General features: G+C 29.4%; 1 protein-coding gene across 3 annotated transcripts; it reads left to right on the top strand.

Moving 5' to 3' along the window:
• Positions 1–869: 869 nt before the first annotated feature.
• On the top strand, positions 870–21,594 carry Hr38 (Hormone receptor-like in 38). 3 transcript variants are annotated; one of them, XM_067264147.1, is made up of 9 exons: positions 870–1,033; positions 11,677–11,861; positions 13,701–14,479; positions 15,939–16,119; positions 16,220–16,349; positions 16,489–16,649; positions 17,400–17,605; positions 19,011–19,189; positions 19,330–21,594. In XM_067264147.1, exons 2-9 carry the CDS (start codon positions 11,838–11,840, stop codon positions 19,584–19,586), a joined length of 1,917 nt encoding a protein of 638 aa, XP_067120248.1. In that variant the 5' UTR covers positions 870–1,033; positions 11,677–11,837; the 3' UTR covers positions 19,587–21,594. The 3 variants fall into 3 exon arrangements, with proteins under 3 accessions (XP_067120248.1, XP_067120246.1, XP_067120247.1); XM_067264145.1 differs by lacking the exon at positions 870–1,033 and adding an exon at positions 7,861–8,502; XM_067264146.1 differs by lacking the exon at positions 870–1,033 and adding an exon at positions 7,866–8,675.
• Positions 21,595–26,105: the final 4,511 nt, after the last annotated feature.

Consider the following 26,105-nt stretch of genomic DNA (forward strand, 5'->3'; position numbering starts at 1 on the left):
GACGACCGTGACCCGATTACGTTTGTCTGCAGAAGGTCACTCGTAGCCCTATTAAATATTCGCACAGTGATGACGGTTTTGGACCCCTCCTTCTCGCGCTTTCTTCGTCACGATGCGTCACAGGTACGTCACAGCACGTGATAAGTATCACGTAAGTGGTGGATAAAATTACACAAATTCCTGCATTCGATTTTTGGCTGTCTGCTCAAAGTCACGTAACTTGTAAAAAAAAAGAAAAAAATATTTTAAAAAGTTTAAAAAATTATTACGTATTTAGATATTGCATTTATATTTATTAACCATATTAATGAAAATTATAATATTTATTTTTTAATGGTTGCACTTATTGTAAAGTTTGATTGAATGGCGACGATTTTTAAGGATGGAAAAAATTCGCTTATGAATTTATAAGTAAACAATTTAATTAAATAACAAATTATACACGCTTTATTAATGATTTCTGACGTCATTATTAAAAAATATCCTTAACTTTTACGTGCGTAGATAGGAAAAATCGACGGTAAACATCCAACACCGTTAGCAAAAGAAAGTAAATAAATTTCCATTTTTAGTGTATCTAGTCATTAAAATAGTGACATAATAGATCTAACATTAGCCGCTTTAGTCTTTCTTTAACATCATCAAATCTAAAAGTGCTTTCCCACTTCGCTTTTGACGTCACTATTCTGCACACTGGTGACGTGGTGTTACGTCGAGAACGACATAGTTACCTAGGTAACAACATACTTGATGACGTTTATATGGATGCGGTAAGATGGTCTATTTTTCGCTCGGTCTCTTTTCTTGCAAACTGCCAAAGGTATAAATAGCTGCGAGTAACAAATATTAGTTCTTCACATCAACTGTCGGTAGCGAACAAGAAGCACAACTTTCACCCTCTCTCTATCTCTGTATTTTAACTCCAATTTAGTACTTGTAAGCTGCATTTAATATGGATACACGTGCGAGTTTATTAACAATTATGGACGTCTGTAATTGGATAGTGTGCAATACGGTTACAGTAATAGTCAAGGTAAGTTTTAAGGCAAGAAAAAAATCTGGTATTAACACGGAAAAATGGAGGAAACAAAGAAAAAAAATAATAATAATTGGAAAAGGAAAGAAAGCATGAATGAAAAATGATCACGATATAACTACTATACTAACAATATATTAAAAATTGACCTGACCTTCAGCTATCAAAACTTCCCATTAACACACCCAAAATCCACCCAAAACATTGCATGATTATTTTATAAGCTTATCATTAACACATATTTTTTAAAATGACGTTATTTATAGTTTACTAATTTTCATAGAAAAACTAATAACAAAATAAAATTAATTTGTATATTTTTTCCTCTTCTATTTTATTTTTTAGGGGGAAAAAATAATTATAATTTGCGGTATTTAATTTAAGAAAGTAATTTTTAATTATTATTTACTTTTAATTATAATAATTATTTATGACGTCAGATGAGTTCGGTGTGACGTTATAATTGTAATAAGCGTTATTCTTTCAAAGATTTGTTACTAACGCTTCTGTAGAGATTTCATTGAATCGGGTGCACATCTCTATCGATCGATCTAGTTATCTTTAGTGTATGTGTTCCTCGCGTGACGTCACGGCTACCCGGGCTATGATGACATCACGTAGGTGACCGAGCTGTTGGAATTCCCAGTCACGTGACCGGCGTTCTCTTTGAATTTATAGCTTGATCTATTTTAAATCAACGGGATTTTTTTCCTTCTTCTTCCATTTCCTATTTTCCCCCCGTTCTTTTTATAGAAATGTATATATATTTTTTAAAATAATAATAGAAAAAAATTATTATTATTTTTAGATTAATAAATAATATAAATTAATTTTCGCTTCAAATAATTAAATGTTTGGAAGATACTCCGTTTGTTTTCCTGTTGTAAACGAGGAAAAAAATGACATATTTCTCCATGGCAAAACTAACAATGGAGTGTTCGAGTAGCTTGTTCATTCAATTAAAGGAAAAAAAAGGTAGATGTGTATAGTGGGTCAGTGACACGCTAAAGAGGCTTTAGAATGGAGTTCTCTTTGAAAGATGCGGATGATGATGATGTATGATGAAAATATGATGAGTTAGTAACTAAACAACGATTTTTATTGTATTATCAAATAGAAAAGAAAATTCTTTATGTAATTAATAAACAACAAACGTTGATATCTTGTCAAAAAGCTGCACTAAGCTACACTCTTCTCCAAGGATAATTTGGGATGATGCTGATGCTTAATCATCCGAGAGATATATTTTTAATGTTAATTAATTATTTAAATGGACGATGTTAGAATATTTAATATCGTAAATTAATTATCATCGTTCTAATTTCGATTTTAAATAAATTTATCCGAATCTTTTATGGAGAAATCTAACTGACACGCTTCCAGATCAGAATCCTGATGTTCAGTCACTAGACAAGTAATTTTTTTTTCTTTTTAGACGTAGCTATTTAAAGGAAGAGTAATTTTTTCTTTTCAAAATCTTTTCTTTGTAAATATTTAATTTTTTAGCATTTCTATTAATTTAGAAAATTATATTAGTGGCGTATTCGTGAAAGAATATTTCCTAATGCGTTTCCTATTCGACATTATCATATTAATATTTTTTATTATTAAATTAATTATTTATAAACAATAAATTTTTATTCTTTATAAAAGAAATTCACTTTTTTAATATTTAAATTAACAAAATTACGATCCTAATTAAGGCATAAAAACCTATCGATGCAGTCCTGATCCTGATTTTAGGCACCTAAAACTACCAAATTGTTTCGTATAATAATTAAATTTACGAGTATTCTTCCCTTAAAATAGGATAAAATAAAATAAAACTGGTTGAATTGATCCAATCAACAGCATCCCTACGTATCCATATCTTACACACACACACACACACACACACACACTAAAACCTGATAATGCACTTCCTGATCTAAATCTAGAAGCAAGCACTCACTTAAGGTGTGTTTGTGTGAGTTTCTTAAAACAAAAAAAAAAGCACCCTCTTTGCTACTTTTTTTACACCTAAAAGAGCTTGATTTGTAGATTTGAGTACAGTTTTGAGCCTTATTAACATAAAATCGATTTTTTTAAAACACACCAGATTTAAATATTTAAAAGAGTGGATTTAAATAGATATTTAAAAGTTTAAAAATTAATTTTATTAGCACAAATTATAATGGGATTGGCGATTCTCTAACTCTAGAATCGTGACAATAAGTGAAGCTGTGTGATCCGAACAGATAGGACGAGTTTATGTGACGTCACAGAAATTGTTGTCGATAATTCCGATATCGTCGTCATGACAACTGATACTAGCAAAACGTTTATTAACCTAATATGGTGATTAGAATATTTTACTGGAGTTTATCCAATATAATTTTTTTTTTCTTTTTTTCTTACTTTTCTTAATTCCGAACGTGTTCGAATTGGTAGGTTATTAGGCTCTCGAGTTTAACATGATTTATCTATAATAGACCAATTTTATACAGAAAAATTGCAGGAGATAAAAATAGCATTACTGCTAAACTAAGTACGAAAAAAAGGAAAAAAATCGGTATTAATAAAATGCTATTTTTAGCGCAGAAAAATTGATATTTCTTCTTGATAACTGGAAGAGATGCTAAATTATAATGATTTTAATTAAAAATTAAGCCATTTTTAAAATTTTTTACACGTCTTAAAGGGAGTAAAGTTGATTATAAAGGTTTTAAAACTGTTGCACTATTGATATCATAGGAAACAATTGAGATAAGTGTGAGAAAGGAAGTGTTTGACTTCCTTTCCTTAAGTGTTTCTGCTTGTATAAGGGAAAATATCGTAAAGGAGCGTAAATATAGATAAAATATTATTATTATTTACTATATAGATTGGAAACTTTTCGTGTAAACAGTATAGTAGCATGTATTATAGACAAAACAATTAATACAACAAGCACGAATATTATATATTATCGATCCTCGCCCGCTTCTACGTCACATGCAAAAATATCTGCAACACTTTAATCATTATATCATTCTCGTATGCGTAACATGTTTCGTAAACTATAGAATTATACATTTATTAACCACGTATAATTGATCCCTTACTGCACAAAGCATATACATATATATTTTTTTAATGCATATTATGTATTAAGTGTTAATGCCCGAGCGGTAAAGTTATATCTCAGACGTGACTGTCATCCTGCACATAAGACAAGGACAAAATTTATAGGACACATACTGACCTCGATGACGTATTACATTCTTAACGATGTCATTAGCTCATCAATGAGATGGAAAGAAGGTAGTGGACATTGGTGACGTAGCCGTCTGTGCCACACCTGGCACATACGTTTCTGACGTCAATGACTGCGTCACTGACGTCAGAGGGCCGTGATGTCACGGATACAGATGGAGCTACTGCTGATCCGTAGCCCCTACTACACGTCATCTTGCGGTGACGTCAAAATGAGGTAGTATTTCCATGTCCGGGACTAAAAATGTTCCTTTCTATAGAATTAAATAAATAAATAGGAATAAATATTTAAAAAATTATTTTAATACCAATCTTTATTTATATACTGTACGTGTGTGTGTGTGTGTATTTATATTTATACATATTATTTTTTTCGATTTTTAAAATTCGCGTCACACTTTCGTGCTAAGCAGCAATATATAAAGGAAAAGAATGAAACACAGGGGTAAAGGGGGAGGAATTTTTATATCTTTTCGTGCAAATTCCGTACATTTAAACGATTTCCGCATTTTAAAATATTTCCGCGAAATTCACCCTGGTACAATATCTCGAATTCAAAACATACTTTCTATTTAATTTATTATTTACAACCTTGAAAATATGCTTTAATTAACAAAGAGAATTTTTCAAAAGTTTATACATTAACATAAATTAGTTTACAATTAAATATATTATAAGAGAATTAAATATATATATATATATATATATATAATATATAAAATGCATAGAAACCGGAAATTTGCCAAAATTTTAAGATATATTAACAGTCAAATTTTCTAAATATGAGTTTTAGATAAAAGATGAACATAAGTTTTATCCAATTTTTCCACTTTTTGGCATATATTCAAATGGTTATAAATGATGCCTTTATTCGATATTTAAAATAAAATAAAATAGGGAGAAAAAAATTAAGTTTTATATTTATCTAAAAATTTAGAAAATATTTTTTTTTTATATTATTTTTTGCAACTTTTTTATTTTTATTTTTATAAAAGATTCTAATAATGAGCAGGATCCAGAAATATCGCGAACATGTTTATCCCACCAATCACTCTTTTGTAAAGAGATTTCTCCGCTTTACGTCATCACTGCAGTTATCCAATGTCAGCTGTTATAGTTCTGACGTCATTGTTAATGTGGATATGTTGACAAACCCTGGACTGCTACTCAAAACTTTACATTGCTTAGCTCAGAAAGTAGGGCAGGTCACTATTACAGACATTATCTAAATTTTTGACTCGCATTTCATTATTTTGCAATCTATTTTTTAATCATTTCACCTCCCTTCTCTATCTAAAAACTTTTAAAATTATTTTTATTAATTAAAATAACGCATCCTTCCACATTATAGCTTACGTAAGTAGGAAGAATTAGGTCTTATCTAACCACGAAGCCCGTTAAAACTATAGAAAAACGCAAATTCTAAGCTATTTTTACCCCGAAAAAGAGGGAGAAAAAATATGTTTTAAGGTGTTTTTTTCCCATTTGAAACAGGTGTAAGTAGGGGAAAAAAAATATTGTACAATCGACTAGAATTGGCACATTCGATCCTGTAGCCAAATGTGGAGAAAAGGATAACCACAGACAGTTTTTATAAATAGTGATGACTATTTTAGTACGACCGTCGCATGCTAAGATTATATATATAGTGTACGTTGAACTGCTATGATAGTTGAAGGAGTATAGCCAAAGAGTTTTTGACTCATACAGATGAATATGATTCATCACACTGCAAAATATGCTCTGAATTCTTTTCTCCCTTTTCTTGTCTCTGCTGCAGGTGTAACCACTACATTTTTGTCTCTTTACCAAAAATTATATAGGACAATTACACATTTAAAACTGCATTATTATTATTTCCTCAGTCTAGATTCTAGAATGTTTAATTTTATTTGTCCTGGACAGAGTTAATGATGCTATAAATATTTTATTTATTTATTGCATAAATATAAAAAGTTATTATATGTATATTTTTTACAGATATATTTACATATTTATTTATTAATATATATGTCTGTAGGTCTGTGATTTTTGGGGGTTTGTGAATAAAATTTTATTTTTACTATTTAATATTTTATAAAATAATATAAAATTAATTTTAAGGCATTAAGATAAGTAAATTCTGTACAAAATTTTAATTTTCTTACTTAGAAATGCATATAAATACATTAAAGTTTCTAAGATGAGAAAGCAAAGAACGGGAGGGTTTTAAATAAATTTAAAAAAAATAATAATAAAACTAAATAAAATTTTAATATTAAAAAAATTAACCAGAATTAATTTATTTTAAAAAATTTTAAAGACTATTTAAATTACGTTTAAGGGCTGTTACTCGTGACAGAATCAAATTACTGTAGGAGCAATTGTAACTGTTCCAAAGAAATTTAGATATAAATATAAATCTAAAATATTTTTTAAATAATTTAAATTATTAAAAATATTTTAAAGTTTGAAATTTAGAAAAAAAAGTTAATAAATTAGAAAGAAATTAAGGATTAATTAAAGGAAGATCATTAAGGGTTCAAGAAGGAGCCATTTATGAAAATATAAGGATTTTATAATTGTTTTCAAGACTTAAAAATATATTTTAAGTAGTTTATAAAGTTTAAATTTACTCTCCATATTTTATTTTTTTGTTTATTTTTATCCAAAATTTCAAAAAATGACTAAACATCCGGAATTGCGGATATGAAAAAACCGAAAATGATTTCCTAGTTGTAAATCACTTAACGTTTATTTTGTGTAATTCCACCTACGAATTAATGAAAATACGAAGAAACATCACTTCATACACGGGTTATTCCCGATTCTCAACCTCCCGTTGGGTGAAGGTTAAGAATTATTGTACTCCGCCACAACCTTGGCACGACTCCAGTATACATTTACCTGTCTGTCCAGGTAGAGGAGGTGTACCAACAGTTTTTGAATTGCTTATACACGTTAACTACAAGGAATTTCCCGTCCCGAAGTTATGGATTTTCCGGTATAGATTATAAAGATTGATTGATCGTACCGTTCGATCTGGGGTATATATTCTTGGTCGAGGGTGTGGTTTTCGACCATGATTTGGGGCGAGGCTGAATGCGTTCGGTAATGAAGTCTGACTTTTGATGTTCGACAATGAATAATTTGTTAATTTATAAAGAACGTTTAAATCTGTATAGGTATTTTCCTTTTTTTTTTTTTTACTTTTTCCCCTCTCTTTCCTTCTCTCCTTCCAACCTCGGAAAGAATATGTGTTTAATTTTAGCACGGATAAGTGAGAAATCAGCGTTAAAGTTGGCACAATTCTTTAATTAAATTACGGCAAGTCGTTGTGTCAAAATGGTGCTGGTTTGGTTTCAAAAATGTATATCCTTCGGCCGATAATTTATATTATTTTAGTTCGATTTGTATTCTTTTCTGTCTATTGTTATCCTAGGCCATTTACTACAACGCGATTGTTATCATTGATACGATTTCCCCTTCGATTGTTACTGTTAATCGAGGAATTGCATTGTTGTAATTAATTTATTTGACTTTCTGATTATTATTTATTTTAATTGTTCGAAAAAAAAAAAAAATATATATATATAACATAAAATGGTAATCGACACCTTCCCCGTCATCTAAATAATCGAGTTGTGAATAGTTGAGAAATTCCAGAAGAGGGCCGGACTCTCACCTTGACGTAAAACCCCGTGCCAACTGGAATGTTCCCAGCAACCAAGTAAGGAAAGCTTCGCCCCTCCCATGATAATCCAGTCACGTCGTCCGTACCAGCTGATTTACAAGCCACATCAAAATTATATGGCCGAGCCCTTGCGTGTTTGATCGATACCGTTGCCCCTAGTTACAGACTGCTGACATTGTGACGTCACAGAGTATAGATATCGGTTATGACGTGAAACGGGCTCCGTCCAATAGGACTAAGAGGTTTGCGACCACTACCAGTTGATTGGTTGGCGAGTGTGTGACAGACTTCGACTTACGTCACAGCCGGCTGCTGACGTCACGGAGAGCCACTTTTCCCCGGGAATACGTTAACAAGAAGCTTGGGTCGAAATATATACACAGACGCGGTGTATTTTGATGTAATAGAAGCAGAGAGTGAAGTTGAGTGAGGACCGGAGACTTGTAGCGGATGTATAGTTTATGTGTCAGCAATCTTTCCGATCTCCAGTGTTATCAGACGGTACCATCGGACACCAAGCTTATACCGAAGTCTCCACATTTACTGGTCGCATCCACAGGTTGGTGTTAGCCACGTGCTATCCAGGTCCACGGCAGAGCAATACGTCAGTGATGTGCTTTATTTGTGAGGGTGTTCGGTAATAATACAGTAAAAATTCGCATGTCGTTAACGAAATTTGGTGGTGCTTACTTTAACGACGGACTTTTTACTTGTCAACAATTGGTTGAAAAAGTGAGTATTTTAAGGAAAATTTTTAATTTTTAGTATATTTTATTTTCTTTCTGCCTTCTTTTTTAAAAAAGAGATTCCCCTAAACATCGTAACATTTTTATTTTATTTAATTTTATTTCGCCCTTTAACTTATATATTCCTTATCTGAAGTGTTGCTCTGCTTTGAACTTTTCGGAAAGGGGGGGTGGATAACTCGTACGTTAATCTCGTTCCGTCTAAGCTAGCATGTGTGATGAACAACCACGATATTAATACGCCGTGTGCTAATTTCCTATAAGTAGATTCTTCCATTGAACCGAATCTGTAGTCGCACGTGTTTTGCTGACGTCACCGGGTTGGGATGTATACGTGTGTCGCGTGACGTCACAGGCGGCTTTGACGTCAAAGGAGGAGAGACTTTTCTAATCGATACAGACGTTGGTGTTCTATTCTTGACGCACGCTAACCACTTTTAGGAAGGTATTACGTTTGTATCCGCTAACTGGATGACGTTGAAAACCGACCGAAGAGAACGTTTACCTGAGATTTCTACTGACGTCATTTAACGACGGAAATTTATCTTTGACGATATTTTGTGCTAAGAAAAGAATTTTCCAGCAAAACAAATTACTTCACCTTGATTTACACATCTATTATTAACTACAAAAATCTATTTTTAGTGCATTAGAGATAAGCTAAACATCTATAGATTTTTAGAGCGTTAAGTTTGATAAATTAGCGATAGAACAGGGGAAATATTAATTAATATAAATAATACTATGTAATGGGAACTATTGAAAAAATACATTTACTAATCATCAATAATTAACTAAGTTAAAGCGGTTAGTTACGATCTGAAAATCTTCAAATTAATCTTTTCTGGGTGGCTAATGATGTGTGTTTTATATCCCGTAATAATACTAACTAACATTTCTAATACAAAATTTTATAGCTAAAGAAGTAATACAGGGCTTTAAAAAATCGAATTTCTGTAGCAAAATCTGTAATTTTAAATTAGAAAACGATAACCTTAGAACCAAGGAGAAAAAGGGGCGAGTTTCCCTGTAAATTATGTTTTCCATCATAGCTCTAAGGTCATGCCGTAGAGCAGACTTCGTTATGGAAACGTATAACGGCTTAAGGAGAATGTTTAAAACTAATGCTAGCTCAGTGTAGGGGTGCAGGATGAGAAAAATCGCCTGCTGGCGCCCCCTGGCGGCGGATGGACGAACTACGCGTGTGTCACGTGAAGGCGGCGTGCGTTTATAGTAAACGATATGTTAGGCTATAATACGCATACTTATTTATGTCAGGTAAATAGGTGACGAATAATCTATCGCACAACATACGACTAACATTAAGGAGTATGGAAATCAAACTGTTTGCATCATTTTGATGGAAGGTAAACATCGGTAAATTACTATCACCAATAGGTGACTAGTATAGGAGAAACATAGGGAGGTATTGACCACTTTTATGGAATTAAAAGTGACTTTTTTTTAACTTAATAACAAACTTTTAACGTCTCTGTTAACTTTTACGGTTAAATACAATCGTTATAATTCGATAGTTTTTCGTAATGTTAATGGAGCAAAAGTTATTCGCGAAAAAGTTCTTTTCGGTCTGTAAAAAGGTTAAAGATGCCTTTAAAAATAAAAATATTCGAAATTTTTCTTTATTTTTAATCGAATATTTTAAAAAACACTTTAAAATCATTTATTTTTATAATAGCTTTTAATAAGAAATGACTGAAACAAAGTGAAAACTTACGAAACTTTTAAATGAAAATAGATTATTAAAATAACAAATTTAATAACGTTAAACACCATTTAACATTAAAAATAGTTATTAAATAACTTATTTAACACTTTTTCTAACTAATTATAACTATCCACATACAACATATCTTACTTAAAAGTTGTTAACCTCATTAAGAAAACAACAATAAAATTCCGAACAAACTTATCCATGAATATATCAAGTTTAGTGCATAAAAAACGCATTAAAATTTAAATCATATGCTTAAATTCACCTTTAAAAAATAACTTTTTGTGATTTCTGATCAATAGCTTATAACTAAAGCATATGCGAAGAAAATTTATTATACGAATTTTATTTTTCACGTAAATTCAAAGTTTATAATTTGAATTAATGTTAAAAATAAAAATTTACGATAATATTAATGATAGTTTTTCCGTTTGATACGTAAAAGTCGTTAAAAATTTCAATAGAAACATCAAGAATTTATGAATATCTCCTAAACTCAACAGAAGGTCTATTTAACTTCATAAATGAGATTAAATAAGTGAAAATATAATAATTATGCCCTTAGTAACTTTAAAAAGTTGTATAGATTACAAACATTACTACACTAAGCAGCTTAAGATCGAATCTTGTTTCTACAAGTTAAATGTTCAAGAGCTGATTTCTCAGTCAGATCTTTAGGAAAACAAAATCTTATATGTATAAAATATAGAAAATAAGCTTTAGATTCATTTTAAAAAGTCATTTTTATACGTAAATTTAATATTATATCAAAAATAATGGCAAAAGTCATGCTTAAATTCTCCTTATTTTAAAGGAGTAATATGACATTTTAACAAGAAAATTTCGCCATTTTTTGTTAAAAATATACAAATATCGAATCATTTCTGCATATTTAATTAATTATCAAGTCATAATCATTTATAATATATTAATTATTTGCATAAATATATCTGTTAACAATTGGATATGACCCTTCTCCTTTTGATCACTCCCACAAAGATTGTATGAAGCATATCTTAAGAAAAGCATAAAGTTTAATTACTTTTTTATAATATTTCTAATCATTATAACTTAGTTAATATAAATTTATAACTGTTTAACAATTTTATGAATAATTAAATTTCTTATAAACCTAAGATTGCAGCTTACAAAAGAAACTTCCTTAGTAAACAGAATACTGATTATAAGTCAGTTTTAACAAGAAATGTGCTGATTAGATCGATCATGTGACTGATCCTAGATTTTCTTTATATAGAAATCGAGCTGTCCGGAATTCCCCCGTCCACCACTTCTTCCGCTAGTGCGGGCTGCGAATCAACAACATCGTCTACAACTTCTGCACCACTTACAACTACAGATACCAAAGTGAGGGGAACTATAGAAGAAGAAGAGGAAGAAGAAAAGTCCGAAACCGCCATGCTTCTTTTACAGCCAACTGAGGTAATTAAAAATATATATTTTTAAAGTATATATTTATTAAATAATTCGATTTTTATCAATATTTAGTGCAAACAACTAAGTACAGGGAAGTAAACTTGCCAGTTCTCACATATATGGAATTTTCAGTAAATTATCATTAAAATGTTATAAATTTAACGAAATTTTTAAAATTGCGGTAATAAGACAGTTTAAAACATTATTTATAGCTAAAAATCTACCCATTTTTGATCAATAGAATTTAGAATGTTTAAAAAGTTTGCAATTTTTCATGCAATGCTTGAACCAAAATCATCGAACTTTTACATGAATTTGCAGTTTGCTTCATTTTGAGCTCTATTTTTTTAATTTTAATTATTATTTTGCCTGAAATAATTAAATATATACCTTAAAAACTTATTTATTGATCAGTACAGTACCAAATCACATACCAACTTCGAATATAAACTAAAAAATGTTTAACAGTTGCTTTAAGATTAGTCAGTTCTTTATTCTACTGACTACCCAAAGCTTTTATTTCTTATAGGGCTATTTATTTGTATATTTATCTAAATTTAATTTTTATAAATAATTATTTTAAACATTAAATTTTCTAAATCGATATTAATAATTATAATTACTATTAGATTTAATTAAATAAAGCAATGATAAAGTTAATTTTTATACTTGAAAATCTTTGAAATTATAGTTGAAAATGTAACTAAAAAAACACGATAAGATAAGGGTTTAAAGAAAAATACAGTAAACCATCCTTTTCAGGCTACGGATATCCCATGTACCTGCAAGAAATTACACATGAAATTAACACGTATCCGATAAATTATCAGAATTCTAATTTTTAGAAAATTATCAGTGTTGTCGGAATTATAGCTTATTTAACACTGCTTATACAATTAAATACAACAGAAATATTGAACAGATATATTTATTAGGAATTTATGTATCTATAATAGTAATTTTTAAAAATATCTACCGAACCATTCTTTAAAAAATTATAATAAATTCCGATTGAGTTTCCCCATTCATCCACATTATCAATTTTAAAAAATTCTCGCTTTTAAATTACCTAAATATATAAAAATGGTATTTATATGTATTAAAAAATACAACTTTTATAGATTTTTTTGAACTTATTTTTAACATATTTTATAAACAGGAAACTTTGTTTTGCATTGTTAAACTCCTATAAGAGTTAGAAACTCATGCCTCACACTCCATTATAAACTATATAAAACCAACAGGTAACAAGAATAACTATACGCATTTTTATTTACTTAATTAAATTTTACATTTTTTATCGTATTATAACATAATATATAAATTTTTAAACATCAGAAACAGCACCATAGACGACTTATTGGGAGTTATTAAAGCAAATATATCCAATACACTATCAGAAACTTTGGAGCATAGTTGATATACGATGCACACACGACAATTAACCTGTAAACTATTAAATTTTAGATATATTTTCATACTTAAAATACTTTTTATTTACTTATTTGCAGTTGAATTTGCTCGAAAATCATGTAAAAACTACCGAAACTATGCAATAGGCTACTAATGGAAGTAATTTTTTATTTCTCATTTCTGCTATTTTTTGAAGTTTTGCACAAGTTAATGTAACACTTGAAAAAGCTGAGTTTATAATCATTTTTATTCCAATTAAAAGTTAAATTATAGGAGTTTTTGTATGAAAAATTCCTCCCTTATCTTAAATGTTACACATTATTCTTAGGCGCGCGTTATATACGATACATCCTTTTTTTACCTTGAATATATTTATATAGAAATATATATTAAAGTTCCATAGTTGATTATTGATGTTTATTTTCATTACAGTCATCGCTTTTCTCTCCTTCGACGAGTATCATAGAGCCCGAATATAGTTTAGCATTGGGTGAAGAAACATTTTCTGCTGAAGAATTCAAATTCCCATCTTTGGACGTTGCCATATCTGCCGAAACGTTCTTATCGACAGAGGGCAGCACAAGCTTTGCCGAAATGTTCCAATCACCCGATTTTGGGACGACAACGGCACAAATTACCAGCACGGACACGGGATCAACTAGCGCAGCGTGTACGACAACAACAACAATAACGTCAACAACGCTGCCTAGTTTCCAAGAGATATATTCACCGCGTTACAGGAGAGACGTTACTCACACGGGTGTGTTTTCCTTCAAATTCAAAGAGGTACGATCGGAAGAGAGTGAACCCGTTAGCGGTGACACTTACCAGATTAGCATGGGTGCATTCCCCCAAACGTCGACATCGCCGTTCCCCCCCTTCAGCACCACGTCGGGTAGTGAATTTTACAAGGTGGAATGCCCGGAATCGCCGGCGTATATATCCGAAACGTCATTTCTTACGTCGACGTTTCAAGAACAGAGCAGGAAGCCCTCCTATCAAGATATAAGCTTCGGTCAACAGGTAACTTACCCACGTGCAACTTACTCTCAAGGTGAAAGCGGTAGTTTCAGTCTACCCGCTACCCCCTCCGTTACTACGCCGATTGGATCGTTTCCGGAAGTGACGTCACCGCTGTCGGCTCCTTCGACTTCTAGAGGAGGGAGGAGGCCATCTTTGACCATCACCGCTCCACTCTCGACAGAATCAAGGTAATTTTTCTTACTTATTTCTCATTAACAACTCGAAATTATCAATCGTTTAAATTATATACGCCATCGATCTCTCTTGTAGAATATTTGCTAATCGAAAATGTAAATAAATTTCGATAGAAATCATTTTATTTATGCTGTGACGCATCTTGTTTTCGTTTCATTTTTCGATAATTTATTGGCTAATTTTCCTCTTTAAAATTTGTATAAAATACCTCTTAAACGGTCGAAAATGCGACAGAATTATTATTAAGTCGCGTCGTTATATATTTTTTCCTCAATAAATTCAAATTGCGGATCTCTCGCTGTTATGTAACATATGAGCTACAAGCTGTTATATACGCACATAACGAAGGACAAAATTTCATTTAATAGTTTCTATTAAAAATTATTATTTTCAACAAATAAAAATATTATTATTATTATTATTAATAACAACCTTTTGACATTTTATTAGAGTTTAAATGTATAAAAGAAATTTTTAAAAACCAATTTTCTTGTAGAAAATAAATTTTGAAAAATTTAACAAGAACCCTTCATCAGTTAAACAGAGAATTTTGGTGTTTTCAACAAGTAAATGATTAAAAAAATTTTTTTAAAATAAATTTTCTTTCCTATAAAATACATAAAAACGTTTTAAATGTCAAGCTGAATAAATTCTTTCAAGAGGGAGGAAAAAACCTAAAATTATATATTTTTCTATTTAAATATATGAACTATAAACATCAATTTTTATTTTTAATAATTTAAAAATTTATATAAATTTTATTCATTTATTTTTTCATTCTTAACAATAAATTCTTAAGAAAATTTATATATACTTTACAATATTTTCACAAATATATTGTAAGAATCATTTATCAAAAGGAAGATTTAACAACATTTATCAGTTTGATAAATGTTTTCAAGTGAAAGGATTTTTATATTATTTGCAAATGAATACATAAGTGCCTTTTATATAAAGGATATGAATCATAGAATAAGAAGTGTAAAGCATGTTTTTTGTCACCAGAATAATTATGTGATGATTCATGGTTGGGATTTCTTTGTGTCTGTCTATTTCCAGTGACCATTCTGAGATTTTTTCTGCTTATTCATTCTTTTAATAGTAAATTAAATGAGATTTTAAATATTTGTATATTTATTTATGCTTTAAAAGTATCATTTTAATCTATTTTTATTTTTATAAAAATCCTACATTTATATATATAAAATATATACATATAATTTAAATTTAAAAATATAATTCATTAATATCTTTTATATAAACAATAGAGATTTGATCTTACTATGTCATGTTTCAAAAGATTTATTAAAAAAAAAAAAATAGATTATATTTAATATAACAAAGGAATAAATATAAAAATTACATAAATGTTTTTGATAATTTACAAATGTTAATTATATATTTTATTTTTTATATTTATCATTTTCAAAGATTTGTATACTAATGTTTCAGTGGACGTCTTCAAACTCCCACAACTCCAACTACGCCATCTGCTACTTCTAGTTCTAGTCGATCATCACCTGGAGGAGATTCCACACCATCTCCGTCTCAGTTATGTGCAGTGTGTGGGGATAACGCTGCCTGTCAGCATTACGGTGTACGCACATGTGAAGGTTGTAAAGGTTTCTTTAAAGTAAGCGATACATCATTTATAATAATTTGTTTTATTTCATTAATTAGATACAGAAAAATTCAAATATAATTTTATACAAACGTGATACTTTTTTTAACAGCGTACGGTTCAAAAAGGTGCAAAATACGTGTGTCTGGGCAATAAAGATTGCCCCGTGGATAAGCGCCGACGTAACCGTTGCCAATTCTGTCGGTTTCAGAAATGCCTTGCAGTTGGAATGGTGAAAGAAGGTAGAATTTAAATTTAAATTTAATACATAAAATATACTGAATAAAATTAATTAAAGAATAATCAGCAAGGACTGTATAATTTCATGATGAACAGAGATGAATAAATTTTGAATTTATTTATCTTTTTTTTATAATCTAGTTGTAAGAACTGATAATTTGAAAGGAAGAAGAGGAAGACTTCCTTCCAAACCAAAATCGCCACAAGAATCCCCTCCTTCTCCACCTATTAGTTTGATAACTGCTTTAGTTCGAGCTCATGTTGATAATACTCCTGACATTGCCAATTTGGATTATTCCCAAGTAAGTATGTTTTATAGATTTTATTAATTGTAATATTAAAATTTAAAAATTCTTACCTTTAATTTTTATGAATCATTAGAACAATATGAAATAATCAAGAATGCTATTCCTGCATTCCATTTAATAAGTATAATTAAAAGTAATAATTTAAATTAAGGTATTTTTCATTTTAAAAAACTTGTTAAAATAATCTATGAAATATTAATATTTTTGTTTAATGATACATATGTGAGAATTTTAGAATAAATATTTATTCTTTCATATGTCAGCTGTAAATAAGATAATTTCTAGATATTTTTTTAAAATCAATATATTTTCATGGATAAATTTCAGACACTTAAAAATATTTTAATAGAAAAATATTTAAAAATAGCATCAAAATCTTCAATGGATCATAAGATATGTGAATGTATCTTATGATTCATAAATATATAATTATGGTTATTGAAAACGTTTTGATACAGCATATCAAAAGGTGATACACCTATAAAAACACCAATATCATTAATTAAAAAAATGCATTGTTTCTTAAATAAAAGAATTAATCATCCAAATTATTATTAATTGCAATAAACAGAAAAATGAATATCTGTAAATTATCCAGGATATAAATATTAAAATTAGAATATACTTCTAATATACTTTTAAGTACTTTTACTAAACTATATAAATATAAATTATTTATGAATTCTACATTATGTTAATTTATCTTTACTTTTAATGCAGTACTATATTAGTAATTTTTTATAGTATAAGGAACCAGTACCTGGTAAAGAATCCCCAACAACTGAAGCAGAAAAGGTTCAACAATTTTATAATCTTCTGACTTCATCTATTGATGTCATACGAATGTTTGCAGAAAAAATTCCTGGCTTCCTTGAATTAGATAAAGATGATCAAGAACTTTTATTTCAATCTGCTAGTCTGGAAATGTTTGCTTTACGTTTAGCTTACAGGTAATAATAATAATATATGCAAATTTGACTCAAGGAATTGTAATATATAGTCTGATTTGTAGAATATGAGGAAAATTATGAAGATTTTTTTTATTTTTATACTGCATAAACTGAAAAATAAATAATTTCAACCTAGAATAATATTTATGAAATAAATTATCACTGAAAACACTGTCTTTTCAATGTTATCTGTTTTTAAGGACGAAAAGAAATGTTTTCGCAAGTACTTTCGACTTTTTCAAAACGCTTTCATCAAGTGAATGGCAAAAGAACATTGTTCGAATATTGTTATAAAATTTTAAATTTTTAATGTTGCTCATTCTAGATGGTATGCAATAGAACTATTTTAATAATATTTACTATTATTAAAATAGTTTGAATTATAGTTTAGTTTTTAATGTAGAAACATTTTACTATATATAAGTTTAAATTATTATATTATATTTTACTATATAAATATAAATTATTATATATCAAGCAAATATTAATGTTATTAAATAATTATACATAGCTACTTCTGCTCATCTAACACTCCTTATATTTGTTTCTTTTAAATATTAATTTGACGTTTAAGTTTTGATCATTGTTGCTTATGTGCATTACTTTATTTTAATACAGAAAATACATTTTAAATCTAAGAGTTTTTGTTTACTTTTATCTTCATATTTATTTATATTCAGTTATTTACTATTGTCAAAATTAAAAACAAAATATGACCTTGACCTTAAAACAGAAAAACATTTTTTAAGTGTTTCAACAAGTAATATGATAACAGCTTCCTACAATAATTTCACAATAAAGTTTTCATAAAAATTCAAAGTATTTTTAAAAATTTTGTTATTTTTTTGCCTATTTTATTAAATTATATGAGAAATGCTTAATAGCTATCTAAAGGATTATTACAAAATGATATTTGATATTTTGAAATGATACTTTTTTACAATTTAGAAATTAATTTCAAAATTCATTAATAAAAAAGATATTTGATATAAAAACAGTAGAAATTTTACATATTTTTTAAAAGAAATTGTTGCATTTATACCATTTGCTTCTTTCATATTTAGAACACACACACATACACACACACACACACACCCCATCATATATATAAAAGGATTCAAATATAAAATAATAATAATTATTGATTCACAATGTTTTTAATTTTAATGGGCTTATATATATGACTGAATCTGAGATATGTGAAAAATGAATCAATGTAAAAATAACAATTATTAGTTTTTATTTAAAAATTTTATACTTAAAAAATATATCAAGAACTACACAATTAACTTTAATTTAAACTACTCCAAAGAATAAAGAGTAAGAAGAATTAATTTTATTATAAAACAATTTCTGAAATTTTTAGAAAATTTTTTAAATAATTATTTTATTCCTTCTTTTTCAGGATCAAACCTGATGATGAAAACTTTATTTTCTGCAATGGTATTGTACTTCACAGGGAACAGGGTCAACGAAGTTTTGGAGAATGGATGACAGCAATTTTAGATTTTTCACGTAGTTTACATAATATGGAATTAGATATATCTGCATTTGCCTGCCTGTGTGCCTTGACATTAGTGACAGGTAATAAAAAATAATAATTATAACTTTCAGTTAACTATTCATCTTTGAATAGAAACAAAACATCACTTGAAAAATTACATATTTTTTATTAAAAAAAATGTCTTTGAAGTACAAAAATTTAAAACAATTTCATTCCGTAGAGCGGCATGGCTTAAAAGATCCTCAAAAAGTTGAACAACTACAGATGAAAATTATTGGTTCTTTACGTGATCATGTGACTTACAACAGTGAAGCCCAAAAGAAACCATATTACTTCTCTCGCATCTTAGCAAAATTACCTGAGCTTCGTACACTAAGTATGCAAGGTCTGCAACGCATCTTCTATGTGAAGCTCGAAGATTTGTATCCTGCTCCCCCACTCATTGAAAATATGTTTGTATCAAGTCTCCCATTTTGAAATCGATATTCATAAACTATTTAAAGTAGCTTAAAAGCTGCTAGTTAAACATCATCTGCCAAGAAGATTCCCATCATCCTAAACATATATAAGTAAAAATTACATCTGCAATGTACTTAGTTAAATTTAAAGTGCTATAATGAATGGAAAAAGAAATAAGTTTTTATTGACTAAATTTAAAGATCCACCATAAAGACTTTATAAAAGAAATGGAATAATGCAATTATGGATAGACATTATTAATAATGAGATGAGATCTGATTTGCCATCTATAGTAGTAACTATATAGTCATATGTATATTTATAAGTGAGCTTTGAAAAGGATATATTGCCCTTGATATTTGTTATCCCCAAAACGTACAATCATGAAGGAAAAAGCTTGCATTTATGCCAGTAATTATACATATAACATTTAATGTTTAATATTATATGAATAATTACTAACAGGCAATAGTAATTACATAAGAAAGTATTTATCTCAGATTATTCTAATCTGAATTCTGACATAAATATGCAAGCTTTCCTGCCTTCTATAATCATCTGATTATTATACTAGTCAGATTCTAAGTGTCATAATAAATTTCAATTGGTTCATTTTTTTTTCATTTAATTTCTTATATACATATTTTGTTCTTCCATAAGTGGTTAAATGTGATTTTATTTACATAAACATCTATTGTGAATACTTAATTCTCTGTAATGTGTACAGAATTTATTATACATAAATTATATATATATATAGATCTATATATATATATATATACATATATATATACAGTAGTTATATTACATAATTCTCAAAGCATTAAATGCTCTTGACTGAAAATTCTGACAGAAATCAATATTGTTGCTCTGTCCACATTTCCCTGATTCACAATGTATATTTTGAGCATACCAAGAAAGGTGCTATACACAAATTATATTACGTCAGATGACTAAAGAAAGAACAGTTATTTTAGAAATGTATATTTGTTACAGTCTTATATTTTTATTTTTAGTGTTATTTAGTCTTAATTTGTTTATTAATATTTTGTAGTTATATAATTATTTTAAATATTGTATATGTGATGTATATTGTTGCCTCAACCTAGTTCAACCAATAGACTCAAGTGATAAGGAACACTAGTCAAAGCTTATAATAGTTCCATGCATTGAAAAACATGATCATTACATTGTATGGTATTTTCACTTACATAAAAGAAAAAAAAACATAATATCAGTATTTGTTGACATCTGAACCACTGCACAATTGTAACTACTTATTAAAATTGTTGTTTATTGGCCAATGTTGTTCTTCTTCAGATGCTATATATAAATGTTGCAGTTATGTGATGCAAAAAAAAAAAAAAAAATTAAAAAAATATCAAGTTGAATAATATATATGTAAAATATATTCTTCCGTTTTTTGTGATGGACACTAAATTTGAAAACAGAAAAAAAAAAACCAAAAAATTTGTTGTAGTTTTAAAATGTTTAACCATTAAATTTATTTCCTTTACTGCTGCATCAATACTGTGTGTTGAATAAAAGTGCAATATTATATATAAAAGCATAATATGACATTGTTATATCATGTCTATAAATCAAAAAAAAAATTTTTTAACTCAATACACGTATGTGACGGGTTACGTTTCCATTAAGTTCAGTATACGAAGTCCAGTAACGAATAATAGACATGATAAAACAAGCCATTATATATGCCCATTATAAAGATATAATTGTAATCCACATTGAATATTTTTTACCATTTACTTTTCTTCCCCTTGTAATTATTTTTTATATACCCCCTATATTTGTGGCTCCGGCCATATGTTTATGTTGTGATTATTGTAATGTTGCCTTTTCAAAGCAACCTGTTGAAATATCATATCAGGAGACTTCTTGTATATAGTAAAAAAAACAAAAAAAAAAATATGTTTTATGCAATTTGGCTTTGTGTCTGAGTGGACCAATGCAGTGTATAAGACTGGTTGTTACTTGATAATATAAGCTATTATATTCTGAATAAGCCTATTTGTTTTTATACTTACATACATAAAATTTAACACACACAACTGTATGGTAAATTATATATACAGTTACTTAAAAAATTTTATAAATATATTGATACATGAATGAAAAAATATTGTTATAACGTAAAATAGCAAAGAAATACTTACTTAAAATATACACATTTGTTATTAAACTTTAACAAAATTATATAATAACGAATTTATTATAATTTAATTCAAATATAACCGAATAAGTTATGTTCTTCGCTCATGTACGTGTATTCAGTTATTACTGTGCTGAGATTTAATAAATATTGTTAACTATTTAATTTATAGCGGTCTCTGCAGCATTATTTTTTATAATAATAAAGAAATCTCTCGAATTTTTAATTTGTAAAACTCATTGTCATTGAAAACCGTCGTGAATACGAATCTATAAAAAAGAGTAACAACTGACAGCGCACCCTTTCGAATCGTTAAAATTATTTTTTTAATAATAAAATTTTCAAAATATTATTTTGAATATATATTGATTTTATTTTCTTAAAAATTCTTAAATTAAAAGTTTTAATATTAAAATAAATATTAACGGATTTAAAATGCTACTTGTGTTTAAAATCGAAAAACAATGCTTGTTTAGCACAGTTAATTTAATAATTAAATTTTTTCTGTTTTTAATAAATTTAAATAATATCAAACGTTATAATTAAGCATAAAATGTTAAAATATAGGTTTATGTTTCCAATGCAAGCGGATACATAACAATTCAAGTTGAAACGGAAGCAAATGTCACGGATATCAACTTCCGCTATTTGCTATGATCTTTATGATACTGAACTGATAATTTTATCTAATGAAAATTCCTTCTTTATAAAAGAAGGCCTGCATTTTAAATTACGCTTCATTTTTATACGTTTCTCATGTTTATTATTGTGCATATGTTAATATTTCACGCTTCGTTATTAAAATTTTTTTAATTAAAGAAATAATTTTTTATAATAAAATTTTGTATATTAATTTGTTTTTGGTAATTTTCAAACTGAAATTTAACTTTAGCTTTTCGCTTATTATGAAGTAAACTAAGAAATATCAACTGTAATTACTGTGAAATCATCCCTAAATTATGTAATGCTATTTTTATACTTTTCAATTACTATTCTAAACTCCCATGCAACACTTCGTAACGCTACTACACATACCTATCAAAAAATTATGTAATGCACATCCTCGAACAACCTTCTTAATTGTACTAAACAATAATACGCAGAACGGGTACTGAACATTACATTATTTTATTAATTACGATACATGTGTAACAAAGCAATGACAAAAACTGTACGATTGGCTATGTAACACTTCAGAAACAAAAACAAACCATTCTGTTAATTAAGAGTCGAAACTAGCATTATGTACCATTTTGATAAATATCACATCCCCTTGTAATGATTTGTAACGATTATATATATACTACATCTATATCTGTGTTTCATAATTTATGAATGGATGGACCCTGTATATGTGTATGTGTGTCTCAAAAATGTACCGAGAAACTTTTAGGGAGGTAGATAACATCTAAAGGAATGAAAATTGCATAGGAATCCATAACCGGAAACGTCACCGTAAGTCAATAGGCGGCAGTAGCTTTTACCATCCCGCATGACCGGCGCGAACTATCTGACCTTTCTGGAACAGGTTCTATCAGCCTTACTTGATTGTTACAACAAATGTGAGACACGACATGTGGTTCCAACATGATGGGGCACCTCCCCATTATAGAATGGATGTTCGTGCGCATTTGAACAGGTCTTTCCCGCATCGATGGATTGGCTGTGGTGGACCGGTACTCTGGCCTCCACGCTCATCTGATTTATCAAGCCTTGATTTATTTCTGTGGGGAGCCCTCAAGGCTACGGTGTATGACTCGCCTGTGGAGTCTGAAATGAATCTCGTGGCAAAACTCGTCTGCGCTGCTGCTACAATCAAAGAAACTCCCGGTGTGTTCGAACGTGTTCGGCAATCAATGCTTCGTCGATGTCAAACATGCATCACATCTGATGGTGGGAACTTCGAGCATCTGTTGTAACATTATGAACTGGTACGCAATTTGTACTAATTATGTCCAATAAATGTTTCCCATTAATCACTGTCTTGTGCCTTTTCAGATCTACCTCTACTACCACTTTTCCCTGACATTTTTGGTTATGGGTACTTATGCAATTCTTATTCCTTAGATGTTATCTACCTCCCCTAAAAGTTTCTCGGTACATTTTTGAGACACCCTGTATACATGCAATAGCGCACCCAGAGGGGGAGCCAAGGAAACCTGACACCTTCCAAAAAAAAAAAAAAACACTAGAAAATTTTGGCCTTTTGCATCATCGTTAAGCGGATGTCAGAGTATGCATCGGCAAAAAGTCTAAATTGATAAAAGTTTTTGAAATAATTTGCTGGAAAGACACTTTTGCTACCATATAACACAGAGCTCACAAATTTATTATGGCTATAATTTAGCTATAAATTCTATTAAAAAATTAATTTACGAATGATAAATCATGCAACGCGTTAATTTAATCTAATAATAAAGTAAGAGCGAAATACTCTTCAATTTTTCACACAAAGAAAAAGTTTGATCTACGATTAAATCAGTTATTGACACAATAACTGACACAATTGTGGAAATATGATATCCGATTCGGATTATGCAGAATGGAATATAAAAATATGATTAAAGTTCTGAATCGAATTCGTGGTTAATTCTTCGAAGACGCAAAAGATTACCTTATTGCATGGTTATCCGGCCTGACGGCCGGATGGCCAGCGATCAGAGTGGCAACCTACCCATCTGAGAGACCTGGGATTGTATCTGGGCAGGTCGAAAAATCCCCAGGAATTTTTCGGGGTGGTGCCGGATGGTGAGGAACGGGGGTCGGCCTTCGTTCCTCACCATCCGGCCTCCCCAATGTGGGCCTGGCTGAACCCATAACGGGCTTTCTAAAAAGAAGTCCTCTTAGCGCCCACCGGGCGGAAAGAGTTATGAAAAAATTACCAGGTATAATACATGAAGAATTGTTTCTAAAATGTGTTGAAAACTTTTTAAAGGTTTCTTGTTGCAGTAAGGTTTTAACATATTCACAAATTATTATTATTATTTATTTTATGGGTAATCGGCCCAGTCTTTACCGTTCGGCCATCCCATTATAAGCGTGGCCGAATCCTTGAGCCTACTCGTGGTAAATTGGATATAACCATTCAATACTGGTAGTTAGTTCGCGTGGACCACCTTTTTGCGACGTAGACTTTTCCGGGTTTTCTTCGCGTTAGTAACACCTAAATAGAAGCAGTTTTCCATAAAATACCTCCCGGGCAGCGCCACGCGGTGGGTAAAAGGCGTCCCTGTGCAAAACCTTTTCAGGGCCCTCAAAATAGGTTAAAAATTTAAGAATTTGCAAAACATAGTCGACCGCAAATAATTTTCTATTAATTTTAATTCGAAAAACTTTTCTCCTGATCCACGGATATTGGCAGAGTTAAATAAATGGGCATTACAATTGTTCTGTTTGGGAATGTGTTAGTCAAATTGCTTTCATATATATATAATTTAAAACATTCCGAGGAACTAACTCTTTTGTAATAACACATCGTAAAGTTTTAAATTTCTCAAATAAAGTTATACCTTCAATATCGCGACTGTTGTAATTTGAATTGTCACATAGTTTTAAATGCAAATCTTTACAATGTTTTATTAAATCTCCATCGCTCCAATCTGTCAATATACTGATTTCCCTTATAACTTTAAAGTCCATGCTATGTTGTTTTAAGAGTGTGAATCTTTCTTTGCTTGAAGCAATTGTGTCCTCCTGTACTCTTGAGTCTATATTTTTGGTTTCATCTTCCGTAATATCAAAAGGGATAATTTATTATTGCAAAAATAAAAATAAAAAAAATAAAAAAATATATCCCGGATATGTCAGGCCCCATCTTTCACTACCCAGTTTCTTCCGTATAAACCTGACCAAATTTACAATAGGTGTGATTAAGAAAGGCCCTCCTAGTGCCCACAGGGCAGAAAAAGTTAAAAAATCGTATTTTTAGTAAAAGAAAACTTAATTTTTTTAATCTAAGCAAGATTTTAAGTTACAAATTTACTTAGAGATGAAATTATGTTATTTGGATGTTGTCAAATCTCGATGAAAGGAACTAATTTTATAGGAAATACATTATCTTTCAGAGTAACAGAACGCTTGTAACATTTTTTTACATCTTAGCATTTACATTCATGTTTCATGAAATTAATAGAGACCAGAAATGAAAAGGTTATGAATAGAAGGTCCCGATTAACTATATACGAACATCTGATGTAAACCGGAAGTCATGTTATTTCAATTCATAAAGTCTCCCCTGAAAGGTGTTAGACCCTATTGCCGGCACGTCTCTATTGTTAAAGGAAAAGTATGATGTACAGGGGCAAGTCACTATTAATTTGACGTGGAGAGAATATCTTTTAAATTAAATAAATTTAAGATATGAT

The sequence above is a fragment of the Centruroides vittatus genome, unplaced genomic scaffold (genome assembly GCF_030686945.1).
Source record: "Centruroides vittatus isolate TY-2023 unplaced genomic scaffold, ASM3068694v2 contig_1824, whole genome shotgun sequence".
NCBI lineage: Eukaryota > Metazoa > Arthropoda > Arachnida > Scorpiones > Buthidae > Centruroides > Centruroides vittatus.